General features: G+C 42.8%; 1 protein-coding gene across 19 annotated transcripts in view; it reads left to right on the forward strand.

Annotated features, from left to right (window-relative positions):
• Positions 1-26,565, forward strand: part of LOC146490544 (protein NLRC3-like) — a 152,012-nt gene that overhangs the window by 2,091 nt on the left and 123,356 nt on the right. For 2 of the 19 annotated variants that reach the window (XM_085153029.1, XM_085153025.1), the window contains 6 exons: positions 376-428; positions 9,893-10,177; positions 12,503-14,294; positions 18,652-18,825; positions 19,047-19,220; positions 24,988-25,161. The exons of 13 other annotated variants lie outside the window; for them this stretch is intronic. In XM_085153029.1, the coding sequence (XP_085009155.1) occupies positions 380-428; positions 9,893-10,177; positions 12,503-14,294; positions 18,652-18,825; positions 19,047-19,220; positions 24,988-25,161 (2,648 nt within the window). In that variant the 5' untranslated portion in view covers positions 376-379. Of the gene's footprint in view, positions 1-375; positions 429-9,892; positions 10,178-12,502; positions 14,295-18,651; positions 18,826-19,046; positions 19,221-24,987; positions 25,162-26,565 lie in introns of those variants that run through there. 4 more of the 19 variants (XM_085153031.1, XM_085153033.1, XM_085153035.1 and 1 more) reach the window with 4 other exon arrangements.

A 26,565-nucleotide genomic window follows, 5' to 3' on the forward strand; every position in this document is an offset into this window, starting at 1 on the left:
AAGTGAAGACAGCAAAGCTTTCAGGGCTGAGCCCCAGTGTTTGAGGATAATGGCCCCAGAGACCACAGTCACATATGTGGGGAAGTATTTTAAGTGTAAAACTTCGCACAAAGTCGGGAACAAAGTATTTTAGGTTTGTATTGTCAGATTATTTAATCATTATACTGAACAAATATCTGAAAAAGTAAAAACCTCTATTCCCCAAATATCATGAGGTTATCACTGCATTGACATGTCATCGATGTGTTCTTTCACACAGATCAGTTTTAGTGTGTGTGGCCCGTACACTAAACCATGACACAAATTCATATGATGTGACACCCAGGCTGTGTTCACTGTTTCTTTTGGTAAAATCATCTTCTCGTGTTTTTATAGAAAGATGATGGAAGAACCTGAAGAACAGCCAGTCAAAGCAGCTCCATCAGCAGGTAGGAGATCAGTGCTTTGTATGATGAGATGTATGGATGTATAGACTTCAGGCAGATTCTTTTTTGTAACTGTGATAAGTACATAAAATTCACGAGCTGTAACCTGTCCTAATCTTTGCCCTAATCTTTCTTTGGGACATTTTTATAACATGAGAACTTCCAGTCTGAGGAGTTTGGCAGAGAAACAACTGGACTTTTTTGGACTTCGAACCCACATATGAGGTTAAAACGATGCCACCTTAAAATGAAACTGAAGAAATATTGAAACTGAAACAAATGTATTGAAAGTGAAAAAAAATTATAGTGAAAAAACATAAATATAGAAATTTAAAGAAAAAACTCACTCACTGCCATGTTTTCACACTTACATTGTTTTTTTTCCACGTACAGTTGTTTTTTCAGCTTCAATTAGCTGGCACTGTTTAGACATCTGAGGGCGCGCTTGAGGGGCGGAGCCACATATATGAGCCACATATGTTTGCGCACATTATATTGCTGACCAGTGACTGTAGAAATTATGGACGACCTTATATCTGCAGCAGCCGCAGTCATGAAGAAACTTGTGTATCTCTGAACGGCACGTAGAGCTGGCACGCTGAGAGGAGGTCCAGCGTTTACCGACTGTTTCAAACTGACAGACTCAGGTGTTCTTCAGTATCTGCCTGACAGAAGGACCTGAGAGCCGCCACAATATTTTTGGTAAGTGAAAGGTGTTTGTAAGCTAATCTGTAGCTAACATCCTCAGCTAGCTAGCTAAGATGAGCACTCGGCTGTCGGGAAAACTTGTTTTGTAAAGTGTGTTTAGCTAACCCGTGCAGGTGAACGAAATTAACAGAAACGCACCGGGCTGCTCAGTACAGTAACTAACCACAGTTACTGTACTGTACTGTACAGGCTGCACTCTGCTGCAGCTCCTGTGCAGAGCTGATTATTAAATATGTGCAAACAGCAGCATGTTTTCACTCTTTTGCCACATCTGTAAGGATATTAACACATATTTTAAAAAAGGCTTGCACTTTAGTAATCCCTCATTAATAATTAATTACAGATTAAATAGCAAACCAAATACTTCTGCTTGGCAGCTTAAGTTAAAATGTGTGTTTCATTTTTCCACTGATTACATTTTTAGCACTGACTCTGTGTATTGTTTTTACTAAGTTTGTTTCAAATATTCAGGTTAAATAAAACAGTCTGAATCATTCTTTTTGAGGTATTGTTCACAAAGTTACATGTGCAGTACAGCTTTCATCCTTTGAGAGGGAAAAAAGCATTAATTAAAAGCATTAATAGTTGTTATAATACCTCTGTATGCTGGTGACCACGGAGCAGCAGCAGACTGAACCACGACTGAAACCTGCTCCATCTGTGGGGGGGTATGGGGATTTCCATTCACAAAGCACCAACAACTCAAAGGTCAACATTATATTGGAAAATCTGTTGGTATATACAGCTTTAAAAAATAAACAGCTCATATGTCAGCAGAGCTGAAGAACTAAAGAAATGTAAGAGAAGGACTTCAGATCCTGGGTGTGTGAGGACAGAGAAGGATCAGCTCTATTTCAGATTTGAGATAAACTTTATATTTCAGTTTGTGATGGTTCTGTTGTCTTTGTGATTACAGGAGCTGCCCTCAGATTCAGACCTCGGCACCACCCAGTGACGGCAGACAGATCATCCAACATGTTCACATGTTAACTGCAGAATGAACTGATGAAAACAGTACAAAGGTTAAAGCACCACATGTGCTGTAGTGAAAGCTGCAGCTGTTTTATTGATAAAAACAAAGTCAAAAGCATCAATCACCCATGTATCATATGAATGTTGGTTTTTCTCTGTATCTATTATTGTACGATCTACTGTACAATATAAAGCACCTTCAGGCGACTGTTGTTGTGATTTGGCGCTATATAAATAAAATTGAATTGAATTGAAATGTAACTGTGTCACAATATATCAGCATTAACAGGACCTCAGCTTGGTGTTTCAGAGAGCTGCTGATCTCAGACCTGCACAGCTTCTGTTTTAAACACTTGATGTACTCAGCTGCATGAAGAGCACGTTTGAGTTTCTCTGACGCAATTAAATAAAAACTGATGAAGGTCAAAGGTCGTCACTTGTATGTCGAACTACAGACTTGTCATCTGGAATTCTTTCACAGTTTTTTGCAGATAGTGTGTTATTTACAATAAAGTGATTCAGAGTCATTTATACCAAAGTAAGCAGGAACCAGATATATACATATATTTTTAAGTATATAACTTTCTACAGGAATAAACTGAATATAATATCTTTATGTAAAAGTCCAGAGACTATGAGGATTATCCAACTATTTATAACATTACACAAAGCAAAGCTCAAAAAGCTGCTGGCCCTGACGCATTACAGGACCTCAAGACATGCTTGCCCCCACACTGGACCCTCACCAATTTGCCAATCAAAACAATGGAGTACAGAGGATGCTGTATCCACAGCTCTTCACTGTGTACTCTCACACCTGGACAACAAGAATACTTGTGTAATAATGCTGTTAGTTGACTTCAGCTCAGCATTCAGTACAGTTCTTCCCTCCAAGCTGATCACCAAACTTGTGGATCTTGGATCAACAACTCCATCTGTACCTGGATCATGGCTCATGGACTTTCTGACCAACAGACCTCAGCATGTAAGGTCAGGCCATAACAGCTCTACTAGGGCTGGGCCATATTATACCGTTCATGGTAATACCGGTACAATGCTAGGCAACAATAATATGGGTAAACCGCGCATGCGTAGTGCCGAAAAAGCGCGGCGGTAACGGAGAATGAGAATGGGGAAAGCAGATTGAGTGAAACGGATGAACCAGAATTAGTTTGTAAAAATGGTGCAACTTAACTGGTTTGGTGTTTGTCCGTCAGCACATTTTTTTGTAGAAATATGCAAGCGGCCGTCGTTATTGCCATATTTGTCGGACTAAGGTGCTCGGAAATCTGGGCGTAATCTGGGTCCTAAACTCCGTCCTTTAAGTCAAACGAACATCACTGAGAGTTAAAAACTGTCTAAATTTTTCCATCTTTATTAAACGATCAGCATTGCTGCTTTACCAGGTCTAACTATGACGTTTAACATCCAGGCATCCACAAAAACAGAATTCATTACATTTAACGGAGTTAGAAGTTAGCAGGAAGTTAGCTCACTAGTTTCGCTAGTTACCTAAGCATGATATAGCATGTTCTGACTGAGAGATTTAAAAAAAAAATCAAACGTACAGCTCTGCTATCACTTCCAACATGAATGAAGACAGGAAGCTACACCACAGTGACGTTTGTAGGGTTACTGAAGTTGGGCTAGCTGGTATATAATGATGTGCTACGTGATCGCTAGTGGCACAGCTATGTTAGCATAACATAAACAGTGAAGCTGGAGGATGAACGCTAACACTTTTCAACTTGATAAAAGTTAACGTGAAGGTTTCTGATGGTTAGAGACAAATGCAGTCGCATGGCAGGATGCTGTGAACAGACCAAACTTCAGTCAGGAGAACAACTGAGATAATCTATCCACAATATGAGGTTAGTCATTAATATACTGCAACAACATGGGAATAGAGCAGCTGCGAGAGAATTCAACATTAATGAATCAATGGTACAGAAGTGCAGGAAGAAAGAAGAATGAGTTGAATAAAGTTTGATTTATCTGACTGTTTTGTTGCCTTATAATCCCGTGCACCTTATGGTCCAAAAAATAAATATTTGACTTTTTTATTTGGCACACTGCAGTTTAATGTAGCAAAGCACCTCTTTCAGTGGATATTATACATGGTTATGCTCAGGATATCCATCCATCCATCCATCTTCAGCCGCTTTATCCGGGGCCGGGTCGCGGGGGCAGCAGCCTAAGCAAAGAGGCCCAGACCTCCCTCTCCCCAGCCACCTCCTCCAGCTCCTCCGGGGGAACGCCAAGGCGTTCCCAGGCCAGCCGAGAGATATAATCTCTCCAGCGTGTCCTGGGTCTGCCCTGGGGCCTCCTCCCGGTGGGACATGCCTGGAACACCTCACCCAGGAGGCGCCCAGGGGGCATCCTTACCAGATGCCCAAACCACCTCAACTGGCTCCTTTCGATGTGGAGCAGCAGCGGCTCTACTCTGAGCCCCTCCCGGATGGCCGAACTTCTCACCCTATCTCTAAGGGAGATGCCAGCCACCCTTCGGAGGAAGCTCATTTCCGCCGCTTGTATCCGCGATCTCGTCCTTTCGGTCACTACCCACAGCTCGTGGCCATAGGTGAGGGTAGGGACGTAGATCGACCGGTAAATTGAGAGCCTCGCTTTTACACTCAGCTCCCTCTTCACCACGACGGACCGGTGCAGCGTCTGCATTACTGCAGCTGCAGCCCCAATCCGTCTGTCGATCTCCGGCTCCCTTCTCCCATCACTCGCGAACAAGACCCCGAGATACTTGAACTCCTCCACTTGGGGCAGGACCTCATCCCCGACCCGAAGTGGGCACTCCACCCTTTTCCGGCTGAGAACCATGGCCTCAGATTTGGAGGTGCTGATCCTCATTCCCGCTGCTTCACACTCGGCTGCGAACCGCTCCAGTGCGAGCTGGAGGCCCTCACCCGATGAAGCCAACAGAACCACATCATCCGCAAAGATCAGAGATGAGATCCTGAGGCCACCAAAGCGAAAGCCCTCCGCCACTTGGCTGCGCCTAGAAATCCTGTCCATAAAATTTATGAACAGAACCGGTGACAAAGGGCAGCCCTGGCGGAGCCCATCACCCACCGGGAACAAGTCCGACTTATTGCCGGCAATGCGAACCAAGCTCTTGCAACGGTTGTATAGGGATCGAATGGCCCGTAGCAATGGGCCAGACACCCCATACTCCCGCAGCACCTCCCACAGGACACCCCGAGGGACACGGTCGAATGCCTTCTCCAAGTCCACAAAACACATGTAGACTGGTTGGGCAAACTCCCATGCACCCTCAAGTATCCTCGAGAGGATAAAGAGCTGGTCCAGTGTTCCGCGACCAGGACGAAAACCGCATTGTTCCTCCTGCATCAGAGGTTCGACTAGCGGACGAACTCTCCTTTCCAGCACCCTGGCATAGACTTTCCCGGGGAGGCTGAGAAGTGTGATCCCCCTGTAGTTGGAACACACCCTCCGGTCCCCCTTCTTAAAGATGGGGACCACCACCCCGGTCTGCCAATCCACGGGTACTGCCCCTGATCTCCACGCAACATTGCAGAGGCGTGTCAGCCAGGACAGCCCTACAACGTCCAGAGCCTTCAGGAACTCGGGGCGGACCTCATCAACACCAGGGGCTCTGCCACCAAGGAGTTGTTTAACTGCCTCAGTGACCTCGCCCCCAGAAATTGGCGGGTCATTCCCCTCATCCCCAGACTCTGCTTCCTCCTTGGAAGACGCGTCAGTGGGATTAAGGAGGTCCTCGAAGTATTCCTTCCACCGCCTGACGATTTTCTCAGTCGACGTCAGCAGCGCTCCGCCAGCACTATACACAGTGCAGGTAGAGCACCGCTTTCCCCTCCTGAGACGCCTGACGGTTTGCCAGAACCTCTTCGAGGCAGTCCGAAAGTCTTTTTCCATGGCCTCTCCGAACTCCTCCCACACCCGAGTTTTTGCTTCAGCCACTGCCCGAGCCGCATTCCGCTTGGCCTGTCGATACCTGTCAGCTGCCTCCGGAGTCCCACAGGCTAACCAAGCCCGATAGGACTCCTTCTTCAGCCTGGTGGCTCCCTTCACCTCTGGTGTCCACCATTTGGTTCGGGGATTACCACCACGGCAGGCACCAACCACCTTGCGGCCGCAGCTCAATGCAGCAGCTTCGGCAATGGAGGCGCTGAACATGCTCAGGATATATCAGCCCATTTCTACTGGAGATGCCTTTTGGTTAAACTTTCAGCAAGGAATTTGCATTTGCACTATTAAATGTTTATATAGCTTTAATGCACATTAAAAAAAAAACAGCTGCTTGTTTTAAGTGAAAATAAATGGATGGGTTTTTTTTTTTTGCGCTAGTAGAGTTGGGGAGTTGTATTTTGTCTCGCAGAAATTATATCGTCAGTTATATCGTTATCGCAAATTTTCAAATATATATCGTGATAAATATTTTTGGCCATATCGCCCTGCTTAAGCTCTACCACTGTCACACTCACACTGGCACTTCACAGGGCTGTGTGCTGAGCCCGTTCCTCTATGACTGCAGACCTTAGTATGGATCCAACTCCATCATCAAGTCTGCAGATGACACCACGGTGACTGTCTCATCAGTGACAACGACGAGTCTGCTACAAGGAAGAGGTAAAGCACCTAGCTGTGTGGTGCTGACAATAGCCTGCTCCTGAATACCAGCAAAACCAAAGAGCTCATTGTGGTCTTCAGTAAAGAGAAGAGAGACCCCCATTTCCCCATCTACATAAATGGCACAGCTGTTGGACGGGTCTCTAGCTTCAAGTTCTTGGGGATCCACATCTCTGAGAAACTGTCCTGGTCAACTAACACCTCCAGCCTGGTCAAGAAGGCCCATCAGCGCCTCTTTTTTTGAGGACCCTGAAGAAGAACCACCTGTCTAATGACATTCTGGGTAACTTCTACCACTGTGTGATAGAGAGCATCCTGACCAACTGTGTCACAGTCTGGTATGGGAACTGCTCTGTTGCTGACCGCAAGGCACTGCAGCGTGTGGTGAAAACCGCCCAACACATCACAGGGACTCCACTTCCTGCCATTGAGGATGTCCACAGGAAGAGATTTCTACGCTGAGCGCGCATCATTCTCAGGGACTCTTCTCATCCTGCCAATAAACTCCTCCAGCTCCTCCCCTCCAGAAGGTGCTACAGGAGCCTTCAGACTAAAACCAGCAGGTTTAGGAACAGCTTGTTCCTCACAGCTGTCACCCTACTGAACTCAGTCCCTGCTGAGCCTTTCCATCCACACTCACCTAACCCTTCTACACTCCTCCTCCCAGTGACCATGATCCTTTCATTATCAACATTCACCACGTTGGTTACTGCTGTAGTTTTAGGACACTGACATGGTGTAGTCTCTGTTATAGTGTGTACACTGTTAGAGAGCTACGCTTCCACTACTGTAGATATTTTCATAGCACTCTGTAGATCTGTTTACCTCACAGTGCTTCATCTTTATATATGTATATTTGTTCACACAGCAAATTCAGCATGTCCAAATTAACACTGTCAGATTTGATTTCAACACTATTAAAGTGTCTATATGGGTCCACACCAGAGAGTGTTAATTTAACTCTTTTTGGAGAGTTGGTACGTTAACTCTGATTTAGTGTTAAACACCAAATCTGTCTGGAGTTGATAATTTAACACTTACTAATGCTAACTAGGTGTTAAGAGTTTATATATTAACTCTCAAAGAGTATTTTAGTTTAACTATGTAAGAGTTATCTTCTAATTAATTATAAAAATCTGGAATTTTACTGTTCTGAACTTCTAGAAATTCCTTTTGGAAATAAACATTTACTAAAAAGACACAATGGTTTTTGAAAAACATTTATTCTGAACTGTGCACCACAATTTCAAAACATTTTCTGAAAGATGTAACAGTGTACATGTTCTCACTTTCAATTTTGTTTATCAAAAGGTCTGACATAGGTGAGCTGGTAAATGCAAATAACAGCATCTCATCACTTATTTCTTCAATACAATATGCATGTCCTTCATTCATCACTTTGTGGAACTTCAACGCACCTCTGCTCTCCCCCATATTCCATCTTCACAAGCATATCCTATGTGGAGATTGAATAAAAATTAGTTGACACTAATTAATGGCACAAATAATCTGGTAATCAATTGCAGCACAGTAAAAAAAAAAAAGGAATCCTTTTTGAGCCATTACTTGTGTAAAGTATTTTCCCAAAAGACAAGGACACAGACAACAGGTAATACTGAACTAAATGTAAAACCTCAACCTTTTTCATTTTTACCTAAACCGTGTGCACAAAACTCTGGAGGGATCTAAATGCTAACGTAGACCCCAGTCAGGACGTCTGCTACTGCTGTTTGCTCGTTTTTTTATGGGAGATCATTTTCAGGCTTCAAGTAGCACCATTATACCAACATTTCACACTCTAGACATTGTTTTAGGTGTATTTGACCAAAGATTTGACTGAAAATTCACATGTAAGCTTTTTTCAAGGCTGTGGTATTTGCCCGCAAACAATACCTTTCAGCTAGCTAAAACAGAATATTACGCTATCACCGAGCAACATGGCTAATGCCTTTCAGCTAGCTAAAACAGAATATTATGCTATCAGCGAGCAACATGGCTAATGCCTTTCAGCTAGCTAAAACAGAATATTATGCTATCAGCGAGCAACATGGCTAATGCCTTTCAGCAAGCTAAAACAGAATATTATGCTATCACCGAGCAACATGGCTAATGCCTTCCACACAGCTTTGTCTCACCTCCAAAGAGCCACAGAAGTAAAAGCTAATAATTATAATTGAAACAATCTTTGAAAAAATGACTTACCAAGTATGGCAAACAACTCAAATATGTAGAGCAACATGTTCTGAAACGGCTTCACTTCAGCTTCGATTGGAGCCTATGGTGCTGGGGGCGGAGTCTGTGAATTTACTCTATTGGTGTCATAGCCCCTCTAGGAGTTAAGAGGTCAAGAGTTAATGTTTCCAATGTAACACCTCCAGATTGGACATAGAAACACTCATTTTTAACACTCGATTTTAACTACTATCATTTTACACCTCGGAGTTACATTAAAAGAATGTGACTCTACTTAGAGTAAAATTAACTCTACTTTTGCAAGAAGACCACTAACACCAAAACATTTAACACTTTTGAGTATACCTGTATACCTGCCCGTCTGTATAGCAATATAGAACAGCTGCATAGCAATACAGATCATCTGTGTATCGGTTACAATATTATTTTTCAGTTTTAATTTTTTCTTCAGTTTCATTTTAAGCTTGCATCATTTTAACCCCACACACCCTAAAATTCAGTATTTGTAGATGAGATGATAAAGTGTTAATTCAACAAAGTTAGAATACAGCGGAACCCCGACTTACGAAATTAATCCATTCCCGAGGGTCTTTCGTAAGTTGAAAATTTTCGTAAGTCGAAGCACCCATCGCGCCTTTTAAGTGAGGCGATGCTGAATGATAGGCTTTAGGCTAATTGCTAACTAGAACAACAATATGTCGTTCAAGAGGAACAGCGAAGCGCAAGTACGGAAGCTAAGGGGTTGTCACATGATTAGGAAGGCATTGTGGGCATTGTAAGCTCAGCCAATCAGAGCCAGCGGATTTTGTTACACGGGCATTTTGCCGTACGACGGGCAGAAATATTGCCGTTCAGTGCCTTCGTAACTTGAATATTTCGTGACATGGGGTATTCGTAAGTCGGGGTTCCACTGTATTTTTCACATGATTTTGACTGAGAAGCATGTTTATGTCTCTTTCTTCTTCCTGTAGAGGAGGAGCTTGCCAGGGTGCGGTCAGCCTTTGTCTGGAGGGTAACAACAGAAATCCTCACACAGCTCCTTGAGGCCCTCGTATGTGACACTGTCTTAAATGAGTTGGAGAAAGAATCGATACTGGAGAAGAACCCAGTCAGAACAGATAAGGCACGCAGCTTCATCGACACAGTGAGGAAAAAAGGAGACAAAGCCTGCAAGAAAACAATCAAACATCTTCAGATCAAAGATCCTTCTCTTTTCTCTCAGCTGCGTTTAAACTCTGATCCATCTGCTCAACAAGGTGAGGTCATGCATCATAGACCATGAATAAAAATGGTCACCTTGCAGTTTGTTGAGATGTGAAAGTGGAACCTCAGAATTCTTTGTAAGAAAAAGGAGAGGGCAAGTATGTCATTCTATGACGAATGTTTGGATTTGTTAAATGCCTGCAAATATATTTTCTAAAGTACATGGAGGAATTTTGATGATCATCATAAACCCGTGAAACTACTTAGATCTAATGTGAGCTGTATTTAATTAAACACAAGTGTTCTTTACTTTTAAAAAACATGCAAACTGATTGCCTTAAAAAAGAAAGCATCAGTCATTTGACTTAAATGTTTAATGAAAAAAATGCCACATTTTTATATAATCAAGTTCAAGTTCAAATTTATTCGCTACCTGCAGTGGCAGGTTGCCCTGCAGTGGAATGAACCCGCCCCGCGACCATACACACACAAAAGAGACATCACATGAGGATACAAGTCAGAGAACGTTGCATTATAGAAAAAACACTGAAATGTACACTACAATGGGAAAGTACAAGGGGAAAAAAAAGAGACCTCTACTCATGCTGGGCTATAGGAGGACAGCATGAGAACAGGAAACAAAAAATCTCCTCTGCGCAGAAAGCACATAAATGTCCACAGTACAACATTATAGAGCACGTGACCAGCAACAGGGTTGGGTAGGGGATAAGAAGTAATCCCAGGCAACACAGCAGCCATCCTGCCACTGTGCCGACTCTCCAGCGCGGGCCCAGACCCACCTCATGTTACCAGGATGCAACAAGCATTGAAGGCATTGGAAGGGGAGGGAGGATGAGTGAGTGCTTATCAGTGTAAATGTATGTGTGTGCGTGTCCATAGTTCAGCTGAGACAGTGTCCTCCGCCCTATCAGGCTAAGTAAACAGTCTACCAGCCAACCCAGGTGGCCTTGCATGGAATGGAAAGGAACAGACTAAACCCAGTCGTTATCAGGGAGCTTTTGTTCAGCTCCGGCCTTGAGGCCACAGCTGGCACCGAAGGGGTAGCCACATTATAATGGTGATTTTTCTTTTACAAACAACTCATGAGAATTTCAAGCTGTTTTTAACACTCCGACACCGACACTGGTCTCTTAATCTCCCGTTGGATAGCTGCGAGTTTCTCCATGATGTTATTTACCTTCAATTCTGTGGTCTTTTCAGTCTTTTGCTCACCGAGCAGATTCTGAGATTTCACGACCGCAGCCAACTGATCCGCGATGTAATCCAGCTTCCGCCCCGAGGTGTTGTTCCGAGTGGATTCTTCCCTGATGTAATCCAATATACGCTCAGAGGCGTTATTCTGAGCCTTCACTGCAGCCGTTAGCGCCTCCAAGCTCTTAACCATGCTGCAATCAGTGAGCCCTTTCTGAGAAGCCGCACCTCGTCCCATCGTTTCAATCCCAGCGGGCAGCCTTGTGGGGGTTTGAACAGCCAGTTTCGCTCTCTTAATTCTCCGATAAGCCAGGGCCAAGCCAGCTCCGATCAGCAAGAGAACACTGTTATCATGGTTCCGAATAGGTAGATATCTTCAGCGTCCTCGATCGACAGTCCTGCCAGGCTCACGTTCCTCCATGTCTGCCACCCGTCCATCGTGTATCCGGCAGGGAAAGTCCCTCCCAGGGCACTCGGGCTCTCCCGAGCCCAGACTTCTCGTTGAGAAAAGGGTGTCAATAGCATTCAGAGACCAGTTGATCAAATCCATAATTCTCTTTTAGGTTTTAGACACAGACTGTGAGAGAGTGTTCCAGGGAAGTGAAATGCACACGAGACAAAACAAGGACACAAGAGGCTAAGCAGGGAAGATAAGGGGAAGGAGGAGATGAGAAAAGTGCGACTGCCTTCGCCAAGAGCCAAACGAGAAGGCACATATTTTGTGTGGCCAGAAAGGGTTTACATTATCTTTCGCCATTGTAATTAACGACAAGAATTAAATGTGAATTACTGAATCCCTCTCAGATGCTTCTTTAAATAACATAGCAGTGGGGTACATTATGACACTTCAATGTTGTTATTTTTGGTAACAAAGTTTGGAGAAGAGGCAGAGAAAGCAGAAACCTGTTTAGCCTGCACATGTTGGCATCAGGTACATATGAAAAGTTGCAAAGCAATGCAGATGTGTAGGTTCAAAACATTTAATGTGGCTGCTTTCAGGAATTACATTTAGGAATTCCTGTAGCCCCTTTTTTTGATGAATTTCTGGTAGAATAAGTATATTAAAAACTAAAACGTATGATAGGCTCAACAAAGGGCAAAGTACGTCAGATAGCTCCTTCAAACCAGATTTGTATTTTTCCTTCTTTTTTCCTTTTTTGATTCAGATGCTCTTCAGAAGTGTCAGCCTAAACTTAAGTCTGTCTTGAAGAAGAAGTTCCAGTGTGTGTTTGAGGGGATCGCTAAAGCAGGAAACCAAACCCTTCTGAATCAGATCTACACAGAGCTCTACATCACAGAGGGAGGGACTGCAGAGGTCAATGATGAACATGAGGTCAGACAGATTGAAACAGCATCCAGGAAACCACACAGACCAGAAACAACAATCAGACAAGAAGACATCTTTAAAGACACACCTGGAAGAGATGAACCAATCAGAACAGTGCTGACAAAGGGAGTGGCTGGCATTGGGAAAACAGTCTTAACACAGAAATACAGCCTGGACTGGGCTGAAGACAAAGCCAACCAGGACATCCAGTTCATATTTCCATTCACTTTCAGAGAGCTGAATGTGCTGAAAGAGGAAAAGTTCAGCTTGGTGGGACTTGTTCATCACTTCTTTACTGAAACCAAAGAAACAGGAATCTGCAGCTTTGAAGACTTCCAGGTTGTGTTCATCTTTGATGGTCTGGATGAGTGTCGGCTTCCTCTGGACTTCGACAACACTAAGAGTGTGACTGATGTTACGATGCCCACCACAGTTGATGTACTTCTCACAAACCTCATCAGGGGGAAACTGCTTCCCTCTGCTCGTCTCTGGATAACCACACGACCTGCAGCAGCAGACCAGATCCCCCCTGAGTGTGTTCACAGGGTGACAGAGGTCAGAGGGTTCACTGACCCACAGAAGGAGGAGTACTTCAGGAAGAAATTCATAGATGAGGAGCAGGCCAGCAGGATCATCTCCCACATCAAGAAAGCTCGAAGCCTCCACATCATGTGCCACATCCCAGTCTTCTGCTGGATCACTGCTACAGTTCTGGAGCGTGTCCTGAAAACCAGAGAGGGAGGAGAGCTGCCCAAGACCCTGACTGAGATGTACATCCACTTCCTGGTGGTTCAGGCCAAAGTGAAGAAGGTCAAGTATGATGGAGGACGTGCAACAGATCCACACTGGAGTCCAGGGAGCAGGAAGATGATTGACTCTCTGGGAAAACTGGCTTTTGATCAGCTGCAGAAAGGAAACCTGATCTTCTATGAATCAGACCTGACAGAGTGTGGCATCGATATCAGCAAAGCCTCAGTGTACTCAGGAGTGTTCACACAGATCTTTAAAGAGGAAAGTGGACTTTACCAGGACAAGGTGTTCTGCTTCATCCATCTGAGTGTTCAGGAGTTTCTGGCTGCTCTTCATGTCCATCTGACCTTCATCAACTCTGGACTCAATCTGCTGGAAGAACAAACAACCTCCAAGAAATCTGACACAAGAGAATCTGCAGAGAAACACTTCTACCAGAGTGCTGTGAACAAGGCCCTACAGAGTCCAAATGGACACCTGGACTTGTTCCTCCGCTTCCTCCTGGGTCTTTCCCTGCAGACCAATCAGAGTCTCCTACGAGGTCTGCTGACACAGACAGGAAGTAGTTCACAGACCAATCAGGAAACAGTCAAGTACATCAAGGAGAAGCTCAGTGAGAATCTGTCTGCAGAGAAAAGCATCAATCTGTTCCACTGTCTGAATGAACTGAATGATCGTTCTCTAGTGGAGGAGATCCAACAGTCCCTGAGATCAGGAAGTCTCTCCACAGATAAACTGTCTCCTGCTCAGTGGTCAGCTCTGGTCTTCATCTTACTGTCATCAGAAGAAGATCTGGATGTGTTTGACCTGCAGAAATACTCTGCTTCAGAGGAGGCTCTTCTGAGGCTGCTGCCAGTGGTCAAAGCCTCCAACAAAGCTCTGTAAGTAAACATGAACTCATCGCTTCATTCTTAAAATCATGGGAAATAAATCAGAGGTGCTCAGTTCAAAGATCACTGCCTTTTAATAAAAATTAAAAAAATAGTCACTTAGTCAAATGTGATACTTTAAATATTTCTCTCCAGCAGGACATGTCAGCATTTCTGAAATATTTTTGTCTTTAACTCGAATCAAAGCACAATCCAGATCCAGCCTATAAGAACATGAGCTCTGATCCTTCAGCCCCTCTGACAGGTTTATTATCCTCCAGTTGTTCACTTGTCTCCAACAACCAGGAGTTTAACTCTGTTCTTTTAAAGCAAATACTTGAGCTACCAGACTGCACCTACATCTTTTCAGATGTTCTTATTTTAAGGTCTGGTTTGTGTCTCATCTTTATTGCAATCCCCAATGTCTCTCTGTTTTTCAAATATAAATCTGTTATCTCGGTGTGGCCAGAACAACACGGTGAACCCAAAATACAGACAAAGGTGAAGGAACTGAATATTACTAGACGTGAAGGCTTTATTTACACACAGGAACTTGACACTTGGAATTTTTAACATGAACTGTGAATTATGGCGGAAGTCAAGTACTTGAAGCTGTGACCATGAAGTGGGCTCTATGGTAGGTTTCTGGAAATGTGTCTTGGTTGATGGTAATCTGAGTCACTGTAACAGAGGTAGAGCAGCATCAGAAAGATCACTGGTGGAGGTTACAGTAAGTGAACGAGGTTATCTTCAATGTCTTACTTGGGGTTTCTGTAGCTCAGGAGGTAAAGCTGGTCTGATCTGACCTACTGATCGGAAGGTTGGTGGTTCGATCCCTGGCTCCTCCAGTCTGCATGTCAAGTATCCTTGGGCAAGATACTAACCCCAACTTGCTCTCCGATGCATCCATCAGAGTATGAATGTGTGTGAATGTACTTAGAAAGCACTAAGTACAGATAAAGTGTTTGTGAATGGTGTGATTGGGTGGATGTGGCATGTTGTATAGAGCGCTTTGAGTACTCCGGGAAAGTAGAAAAACACTATATAAGAATCAGTCCATTTACCATTTACTTGTCAGCAGTTGAAAAGCAATTTGGGGAAGGCAGGTGGTGAGGTCTGGGTGAGTACTTGTTAGCTTTGAATCCAGGCAAAGTGGTCCAGTAAGTCTAAGAGACGAAAGGCATTAATGTGGTTGTGAGTGAATCAAGAAGACCAGCATCCAGGAAAACGTGACTGAACTGCAAGGGTGAGTAGATGATCCGAGGATTAGGAGGTTAGCAGAGTTGTTGAGAGTGCTGATGTTATATTCAGCCTAGTAGATTACTGTCAGGTGTGGAAAATGGACAGGCTGACCAGGCTTCACCCAGGCTTCACCCAAAGGCAGAAACCAGAGTCTAGTGGGAAACCACAGCTGCTCACACAGACCATGATAGCAGCATTCCAGATGCTTCTGGGATCTACAATGGGTACAAGGGGTAGGCCACTCTCTGAAAGCTTTCACTTTTGCCAGATCCGTCTTCACCTGCCCCCGTGCCAAAATGTAACTGAAAAAAGTTATTGATGAGGAGTGGAATTCATCCTTTTCTGCTTTGACATAAGGTTTATTCTTCAGCAAACGTTGGAAAAATAGCATGGACATGGGACTGATGTTCCTCGCAGGTTTTGGGAAAAATGAGGATATCATCCAGATACACCAATACGAGTCCCGGAGGACATCGTTAACTAATGTTGAAACATTGCGGGAGCATTAGTTAACCCAGGCGGCATGACCAAATACTCGTAGTCCCCCAATGGCATGTTTAAAACGGTCTTCCACTTGTCTCCCTGATTGATCTGGAAAAAGTGGTAAGCGTTGCGGAGGTGGGGTTTTGTAAACCCTGTGGCGCTGTGAAATGGCCTGAAAGCAGAGCTAATGAGGTAATAGGTACTTATTCTTGATGGTAATATCACTGAGGCCCCTGAAGTAAATGCATGGCAGAGAGAGCCATCCTTGTTCCCCACAAAAAAGAAGTTCCAACTTGAGATGACAATCGTTGGATTATGCCTGCACCGAGGGATTCCTTAATGTACTTTTCCATAGCCGCACACTCAGGTCTAGACAGGTTATACAGCCAGCTAGAAGGCCGGGTGGAGCCAGAGAGTAGTTCTATGGTACAGTCATGTGGTCTGTGAGGTGGCAGTGAAAGCGCTTTACTTTTGCTAAATACTTCCTGAAGATCATGACATTTGGTGGGCACAGAGGAGAGATCTAAAACAGTCTCAGTGTTGGTTGATGGTTCCACAGGTTCCGGTGGACGGGCGGAAACAAGGCAATTTGAATGACAGAACAGACTCTAACTGATTACCCTCTGACCTGACCAGTCTAAGTGTGGGTTATGTAATTCTAGGGACCCCAAGTATGAGTGGTTTGTGAGGTGCATGAAAAGCAAAAAAGGTGTTTTCTTGAGATTGCCAGGGGTGACAGGCTCTGTGCGGTGAGTTATGTGAGGGGACACTCGGTTACTTAATGACTTAGTGGGAATGGGCGGATTAAGGGCGCATAGAGGGATGTTTAACTGTCTCGCTAACTCAGACTCTGTGAGGTTCTGATTGAACAAGAGCCTGAAAGGCCTGGTTAACTAGCACAGAGACTTGGAGTTGCAATCTGGGTTTTTTTTGTTTTTGTTTGTGTGAGTATCCTCCACCCTTATCCCCGAACTTACCAGTGGGCAGACCCTGGTGTGGAATCGAAAACAGACAGGTTCATCGCGAGAAGCAAGCTGATCTTTCATGGTTTGATTTAATGACTGAAAAAAATACAGCGGACGGTGGTTAGCACTGTTGCCGCACAGCAAGAAGGTCCTGAGCAAAAGTCTTTACAAACTCAACCAGGAAATCATCATGCGAGCAGAAAGAAAGAGGATGAGCAGATAGGTAAGCAAGAGAAACCCGCCAGCGTCCCAGGTTTCCAGAGAAGGTTCAGGTTCCAGGTACCTGAAATGGGATGTAATTCAATTCAATTCAATTTTATTTATGTAGCGCCAAATCACAACAACAGTCGCCTCAATGCGCTTTATATTGTACAGTAGATCGTACAGTAATAGATACAGAGAAAAACCCAACAATCATATGACCCCCTATGAGCAAGCACTTTGGCGACAGTGGGAAGGAAAAACTCCCTTTTAACAGGAAGAAATGTTTGGTGTCAAAGTCAAAGCACAGATCCATCCAGTCTCTGTATTTCAGCTTATTTTCTTTATACACACATTTAACAGGAACAGTTTCAGACAGCTAGTGTTTACCTGACATTACCTGCAGTCCTCACAGTTTGCAGGTATTGGGCATAATAATTACTGAACAGAGACGTCCTGCTGTGAACTTTGTAGCTGTGGATCTAAAATGTAAAAATACATCTGAGAAGATTTCTAATCATGATTTTATGAGGCCCCCACAGTTTGATTCTATTCATCTGGACGTAGCGCTCTCAGCGGGAGAAACGTTTTGTCACTCATCAAGGTGACTTCTTCAGGCTCAGCTAACTGCAGCTTTCCCCAATCTTATAAAAAGTACATCTGCATAATGACTGAAACCTAATGACCAAGGAATTGACCTCCCAGCCTATCGTTCCTTTAGTGGGCTGGTTTAAGTCATTATGCAAATGTCCTTTTTTATAGGGTTGGAAACCTGCAGTCAGCTGAGACTGAAGAAGTCACCTGGATGAGTGACGAAACGTTTCTCCCACTGAAAGCGCTACGTCCAGATGAACAGAATCAACTTTTAGGATTTACTAACCTGGATGATTGAGCATGCATCAAGACGACTTTTTATGAGGTTTACAGTTTCTTATAATTTCTAAACCAGAAGGTGGAGGAGATGGAGCTCATGATAACTGGCTACTGCCCTTCAGTTTGCTTTATGAAATCATCCAATCAAAATAAAGTTGGCCTTTAGGAGAAGCGGGGCTTTAAAGGGGAATGAGCCAAAGCAGCTTTTAGACAGAAAATGAAACGAGATGTCTGCACCAAGTCCAGGATGTGATACATTATTTATAACTACATTTACAGTAATACACATATTAGAATTAATAAAGTGACCAGCAGTACTGTAGTAACTGTAATACTGCAGTACTCACAGGCCTGTGCCAGCACACACTGAACTACTGTCACTAAATTAACCTGCTCTTCACTGGTTTCCATTTACATACATTGGAATTATTGTGTTTAATTTGAAATATTTTTCTTCTGTTACACTTAAATTCTTGAACTTTTTTTATTTAATTGTGCATTGTAGTGTACTCATTTGTACACATTTGATTACTTATGTTCAACATATAAAGAGATTTTATTTGATAATAAATATTATTGTTTTGTTGTTCTTGTTATTTTTTCAGGCTGAGCAGCTGTCTCCTGTCAGAGAAAGGCTGTGAACGTTTGCTGTCAGTCGTCAGCTCCCAGTCCTGTAGTCTGAGAGAGCTGGACCTGAGCACCAACAGCCTGAATGATTCAGCAGTAAAGCTTCTGTCTGCTGCAGTGGAGAGTCCTCACGCCAAACTGAATGTTCTGAGGTCTGACCGATTTGTATTCTTTTTTCTTTTGTTTGTTTTGTTTTGTTTTTAACTGAGAAAATAAATCCAGCAATTTAAACAGTAAAGGTAAACTTGATCAATTTACTGTTTCGTACCACATCTGCTCAGCATAAAACAACAAGGATTCTTAAAATATAAGATTAGTTATTGCACCCTGATTACACTTTAACATCAGTCTTTGTTCATGTTTTCATTTTCAGACTCAACGTCTGTGGACTTTTAGCGGAAAACTGTGAAGCTGTGTCCTCAGTGCTCAGCTCTCAGTCCTCTACTCTGACAGAGCTGGACCTGAGTATCAAAAATGTGCAGGATTCAGGAGTGAAGTTTCTGTCTGCTGGACTACAAAGTTTAAACTGTAAACTAAATACTCTGAGGTCAGTTTTTTTTCCCCTCTGTATTTATAAAGTTTTGCACATGTAATTTGACATATCAGGCCCAATAAAGCAAGTACCAACCGATATAAAGACATATATCAAAACAAATTAGGCCATTAAGATTAGGATGATAACAATAAAACAGAAAAAAGAAAGGAAAAAAAAAAGGAAAAAAGGGAAAAAAAAAAAAACCAACCAACAACCCACACACAGAAAACAACAAAAAAACAAACAAACAAACAAACAAAATAATAATTAAAAAAAACAAATTAACTCCCTCCCAAAACCACAACAAAAGGGAACCCTGTGGTACAAAAGTTTAGTCTGTTGTAAGTGTTTTCAATGAGTTAAAGTAAATGATAAAAGGCTGCCACATCTGTGAGAACTTATTAACATTTCTTCTGAGTCTAAATTTTATTTTCTCCATTTTTAAAAAGAACATAACATCTTCCAGCCAACGTGATCAGGCTGGAGGGTGAGGAGCTTTCCAGGACAGCAAAATTCGACGTCGTGCCAGCAGTGAAGTGAAAGCGATAATATCCAGTTGCTTACGACTAAGGTTTAGGGTGGCGTCCTCAGAAACACCAAAAATGGCAACTAGTGGACATGGTTTGAGAGTAACGCTCAAAACATGAGAGAGCACTTCAGAGTAAAAAGTCCAGTATAATTGAAGTGACGCGCAGGCAAAAAACATATGAATTAAATCACAGGGAGAGGTGTTGCATCTGTTGCACAGGTCAGTTTTTATTTAACTCGCACCTTAATGATCCTGCCATAGTTTCCAAATTAAAGGTAGACATTAAAGAATTTCTAGATGTTAATGACACAGGGGAGGTATCTCCAACTATTCTTTGGGATACGCTCAAAGCGGTAATGAGAGGTAAATTAATTTCTATCGCCTCCCACTTAAAGAGAATTAAAGGGCAAAAATTAGCAGATCTACAGGCAAATTTAAAGTTGAAAGAACAGGAAGACATAAACACCACAAATCCTACTGTAAAGCAGGATATCAGGAAAATACAGGGTGAAATTAATGATATTTACACCCAGGAGGCCCAAAATAACTTAATTTTTTTGAGGCAGAAATACTATGAGACAGGAGGGAAATCTGCAAAATATCTGGCACATAAATTACGCAAACAACTAAAGGAAAGTACGATATACCAAATCAAGGACCCCAAGACTAATATTCTGGAAACAAAATTAGAAGACATTCAGAAATGTTTTGAGACCTTCTTTAGGGAGCTGTACTCACAGCCCAATGCTACGGAGGAGAATTGTATAGATGCCTTTCTTAGCTCTCTAGAATTACCTTCACTCCCCGTCTCTCAAAATGAGTTTCTAACACATCCCAATTTTAATGCAGCTCTTTCCAGATTAAAACCAGGTAAGGCAGTTGGGCCGGACGGGTTCTGTACAGAATGGTGTACGTCAGTTTAATGCTGGGTGGTGCTGCAATAGTAGCTATCCTCGGTCAGAAGGAGAGGCTGACATCCAGGGATTAGATTACCACAGGTGAAGTTTATTGGCGGTCAGATGGATGGTACAGGGGGGTATGGCATACAGTAGGAGGATGTGGAGAGGTGATATGGTGTGGTTTCTATGATTAAGAACAGGGTATGCATTACAACATGAATACAGATTAAAGATTAAGAAAACTGGCAACAAATTCCTCCACTACAAATCAGTCTGATACCACTTCTTACAGGGTTCACGTTTACTAAGGCACTACCCAAAAGGCGCCACAAGAGGGCACTCCAACACAAGAGATGACCTATTTACACTGATGCACTTAGTAAACAGTCAGCCCCCTACTTAGCCACTACGTAATACAGTGATACAGATATTACAGTATACAAATTCACATAAATTGGCAGAGGGAACAAACAAAGCTGTAACAAGCCCAAAACAATTAAATAACTGGGCTGCCAAAGCTATCGCTAACTAGCACATGGTAAATGGCCTGTATTTATATAGCGCTTTACTAGTCCCTAAGGACCCCAAAGCGCTTTACATATCCAGTCATCCACCCATTCACACACTGGTGATGGCAAGCTACATTGTAGCCACAGCCACCCTGGGGCGCACTGACAGAGGCGAGGCTGCCGGACACTGGCGCCACCGGGCCCTCTGACCACCACCAGTAGGCAACGGGTGAAGTGTCTTGCCCAAGGACACAACGACCGAGACTGTCGGAGCCGTTGCCTCGAACCGGCAACCTTCCGATTACAAGGCGAACTCCCAACTCTTGAGCCACGATCGCCCCCACATATGCTAAAGGTAACTAAAACCAATACACACGAGTAGCAGGGTAAACATCTTAAGCATGGAACATTAACTCGCGTTTATGTGACGCACACCATTCCCAAGAAATACAGAATGGGCTATTTGCTTCCCTTCCCAGCAGCTCTCTCCTCAATCGTTAGCCCAGGAACAAACGAAGACCATCTAGCTCAGACGTCCCATGAATCCCATTACTGCCCAGAGGCTGCTGGGTAATGTAGTTCACACTAACACAGGCTTTTCTACAGGTTCAGTTCTCAGTGGTATTGCACCCTGAGGGCAGATCTAGTCCCCACATTGCTGAAGTCATTTAACTATCCTACAGGAGGGAGAAATCCCACCCTCCTGGAGGGAGGCAACTACTACTACTAGTTATCCCAAAAGAGGGGAAAGATAAACGATAATGTGGAAACTATCGACCAATCAGTGTCCTTAACTTGGATTACAAACTATTTACTTCTATTCTTGCTCGTAGACTGGAGAAGTTGCTACCTGACCTCATGGATTTAGATCAGACTGGTTTCATTCACTATAGACAAACAACTGAAAATTTTAGGAGAATATTACACATCTCTACTCAAATACAAAAGAACAAAACTCAATAATAGGAAGCTTGGACGCTGAGAAAGCCTTCGACTCCGTCAGATGGATATTTCTGTATAAGGTTCTGGGGAAGTTTGGCTTTCAAGACAAGTTTATTAGAGTAATCCAAGGTCTGCATGCTCGACCCTCAGCCCGTAATAAGGTAAATGATGATTTGTCTAAGCCCTTTATTCTGGAACGTGGCTGTAGCCGGGGTTGTGCAATCTCGCCACTTCTCTTTGATTCATAGAAACATTAGGCCAAGCGATTAGACAAAATCATAACATTAGGAGTATTGCATTGTCAGGAGTTGAACATAAAGTGGTAATGTTTGCCGATGATGTACTGGTCTGCCTGGGGGAGCCAGAGAGGTCTTTTAGTGAGTTGATGTCTACTTTAAGTGATTTGGGGAAGTTATCTGGTTATAAGGTCAATATTTCAAAAACACAGGTGATGACTTTAAATTATACAGCTTCTGCAGCTTTACGTAGGGAATTTAAAGTAAATTGGGATAATGAGAAAATTAAGTACCTGGGAATATATTTGACTGCAGACCTTTTGGGGCTCTTTCAGGCAAACTACGAGCCGATATCTGCAAGTATAAAAGCTGATTTGCACAGATGGAATCTGGTCCCCTTCTTGAGTCTCAGCTCCCGGGTAACCGCAATCAAGACGAACACGCTCCCCAGACTGCTTTATCTTTTTAGAAACTTGCCAATAGAAGTGAGCGATTACCAATTTATTGAGTGGGACAAATGGAAGGCAGCACGGTGGTTAGCACTGTTGCCGCACAGCAAGAAGGTCCTGAGTTCAATTCCACCATCAGGTCTTTCTGTGTGGAGTTTGCATGTTCTCCCCGTGTTTGCGTGGGTTCCCTCCGGGTACTCTGGCTTCCTCCCACCGTCCAAAGACATGCAGCTTGTGGGGATAGGTTAATTGGAAAATCCAAATTGCCATTAGGTGTGAATGTGCGAGTGAATGTGAGTGTGAATGGTTGTCTGTCCCTGTGTGTTGGCCCTGCGACAGACTGGCGACCTGTCCAGGGTGTACCCCGCCTCTCGCCCTATGACAGCTGGGATAGGCTCCAGCGCCCCCCGCGACCCTGAAAAGGAAAAGCGGAAGTGAATGGATGGATAGATGGATGGATGGGATAAATGGATCTCCAGATTTATCTGGCAGGGCTGAAAGCAAAGGATTAATTATGTTACCCTCCAGCTCCCCAAGGAAAGGGAGGACTGGGTCTCCCCTGCCTCAGGAATTACTATTATGCTGCTCAAATAACCCCCTCTCTTATATTGGTGTAACGAAACATACACGGCTAGGTGGAAGGAACTGGAGTCCAACCTGTTGGACCGATTCCTCCTACAAGCTGTAATGGCAGATAAGGGTCTAATGTGCCGACTGGAAAATCTGTGGAACCCCTGGTTAACCCACACCCTCCAAGTTTGGCAGAAGGTAATCAACATCTGTGGGATACACAAAATGCTAAAAAGTTTCAGGTGGGTTGCTTTCGACTCGGATTTTATTCCAAACTGACACAACTCTAACTTTAAAGCATGGATATCCTGTGGCCTTACAACATTCCTCTCTCTTACTCATAGAAATATGGTGCTCAGATTTGAGGCCTTACGGGACAATCACAACCTGACAAAATACAACTTTCATAGATACTTACAGCTGAGATCATATATTGATCATGAATGCAAACTTCCATGATGCTAAGTCGCATTTTTTCCTCATCCTGAAAAATGCCACAACCATGACCCCTACTAAATCTATTTCTGAACTATACAAAGCTCTCTCTAGTGCCAGCAAGGATAACACTTTATACACTAAGGATAAATGGGAAAGGGAATCAGGGATTGCTATTTCTGTGGGGGAGTGGGAAAATGTTTGGTACTGCCAGTGGTCCACATCCAGTTCTATGAGCTGGAAGGAACATGGCTGGAAGAATATTATTAGGTACTTCAAGACTCCATATCAGGAGAGATACAAAGGGGCTTATATGTAATGCTGGTGACAATGCGGCTCAACTGTTGCTAACCATTTTCATGTCTTTTGGGACTGTCCCAAGTTAAAAAACGTTCAGATAGGTGTTCAGGTCTCCTTAAGTGCAGTCTTTAACGTTCAAATACCTTTAGATTTTAAGGTTTTATACATGGGTTTGGTCCCCTTTCTGGAACGTAGGAGTGAGATTAAGTTGGCGCAATTACTCTTGGTGGCAAGTAAAAAAACAATTACTAGAAGATGTTTAAGCCCAGCCCAGCGTATCCTAGATGACTGGTTTGGGATCATTTTAAAGATATTTAGGATGGAAAAACTTACATATCTGTTAAGAAATCAAAAAGCCAAATTCTACCAAATTTGGAACAATTGGATCCAATTCATTACCCCCACGAGGGCTGACTTCACTTGATCTCACCATTACTTGGTTGTTGTTGTTTTTTTTGTTTTTGTTTCTTTTACTTCTATTACTATTGCTTGTTTATTTACTTATTTGTTCACCATGATTGCAGCATGCCCCCCCCCCCCCCCCCCCCCAAGTTGTGCTTATAGTTCCCTGTAATGTGTTCTATATATCTCCTTCGGGAGAGCATGTGAGCAACTCTCCTAGTAATAGCTAGTGGAGGTTAATATGCACCCGCTGATCACTTTGTTTATCATTTGCTCTCCCGGATTTAATCTAAAACCTGGAAGGACCCATGTTACTCATATACTGCTATGCAGATGTTTTTTTCTTGTCCAATCCAAATAAAGATATATTAAAAAAAACCATTTTATTCTAGTTCATCCATATGATGTTGTATCATAGTATGTTAAGGTTTCATCAAAAATAAAAAGATGGCATGTAATATAATAACAAACTTTACATAAGTATTATAGATTATCTTTTATTTTTCAGACTGGGTGGCTGTAACCTGTCAGAGAGAAGCTGTGAAGCCCTGTGCTCAGTCCTTAGTGCCCAGTCCTCCAGTCTGAGAGAGCTGGACCTGAGTAACTGTGACCTGCAGGATTCAGGAGTGAAGCTTCTGTCTGGTGGACTAAAGAGTTCACAGTGTGCAGTGGAAACTCTCAGGTCAGGATTCAAACTTTAACACATATGATCATTTAAAATGTGAATTATATTATTGATTGACTTATCAATAGAGCTTTTAGCTGAACTTATATTTATATTTGAGTGGATTATTAGACTCTGAATTACTGTGTAAAATTTGTCACAGTCATATGTTTGTTTATTTTTAAACAAAATTCATGTACTGGCCATTTTACATAAATTTGGCTAATCTTCCACAATATATACATTTGATTTCCTTAGGAACAAACTGTACAAATTACATATTTTGCTGGATATTGGGTATTAATGAAATTATTATGTCTTTAATGACACCACATTTCCATTTGTAGGAGGTTACTGGTGGTATTGTTTCAGTGTTTGAGTTTTCCTTGCAAAGAAACATCTGGAATTTAACAATACATGTTTTAAAGCTGTTTTCTCCAAAGGGATTTGTATTAGTGATGGTAAATTTGATTCTTTATACTGAATCGAGTTTAAATGAGTCACTCACCAAAATGAATCAGGTTTTTTAAGTCATTTGAGTCACTGAGTCAGTTGCCCAGAGAGTGCCAAAAATGTACTTTTTCACTCAAACTTAATTTGTTTTTATTTTCATGTAAATCCTACTGCTACGATGAGTGATTGAAAAATAAAAACAACTATTTTATAGAGCAAAAAAGAATAAGATTTCTAAATTGGACATTTATCTTGTTTATTTTATTAGTATTTCCTCAAATGTGTTAAATATATATTTTCTCATCTAAATAATTTAGTCAAATAGTGACTTTCAGATTATTTTACTTACATTACTGCAGCAGCAAATTGCGAGTCGGACACTGTTTTTTTAACAGTGGTGGAACTGAGTTCATATATTTTTCCTTTAGTCTGCTTATCATCTTTGCACAAAAACAAAGTGTAGACTGAATGTTATGTTGCATCAGTCAGACTATCAGGCTTCATCTCAGATGAAGGAGTGACTCTTCCATGGTAACAAACTGTGAGTTTCAGCAGCTGAGAGGCGGGAGGGAAGGGTGAGTGAGTGGTCTTGATGCATTCTCAATCTAGACTAGAAAGAGGGGCCCTGCTCTTACGGCGACCAGCAGGTTGTCTCTCTCTGTCATTGTTTTAACTTATTTTATTTCATTCTTTTATTCCTTTATATATATATTTTTTGCCTGAGGAAATCCTATAGCAACGAAGATGGGTTTTTTATTTCGCATGGTTTTATTGGCCATCCTGACGGTTGTTTGGAGTCATTGCTACTCTCAAACAATTACATACTCACGGGAGTTTCTTCTGGATCTTCGGTGGAAAGGCCCGTCTCTGGACTCTTCTCACCCTCCAGTGTTTCCCAGCTATGGATTATCCAGTAACGACAGGGGCACTTTTGTTTTTAACAGAGTCAAAGCAAGAAAGCGGGGTAAG

This window comes from Neolamprologus multifasciatus, unplaced genomic scaffold (genome assembly GCF_963576455.1).
Source record: "Neolamprologus multifasciatus unplaced genomic scaffold, fNeoMul1.2 chr03_unloc_1, whole genome shotgun sequence".
NCBI lineage: Eukaryota > Metazoa > Chordata > Actinopteri > Cichliformes > Cichlidae > Neolamprologus > Neolamprologus multifasciatus.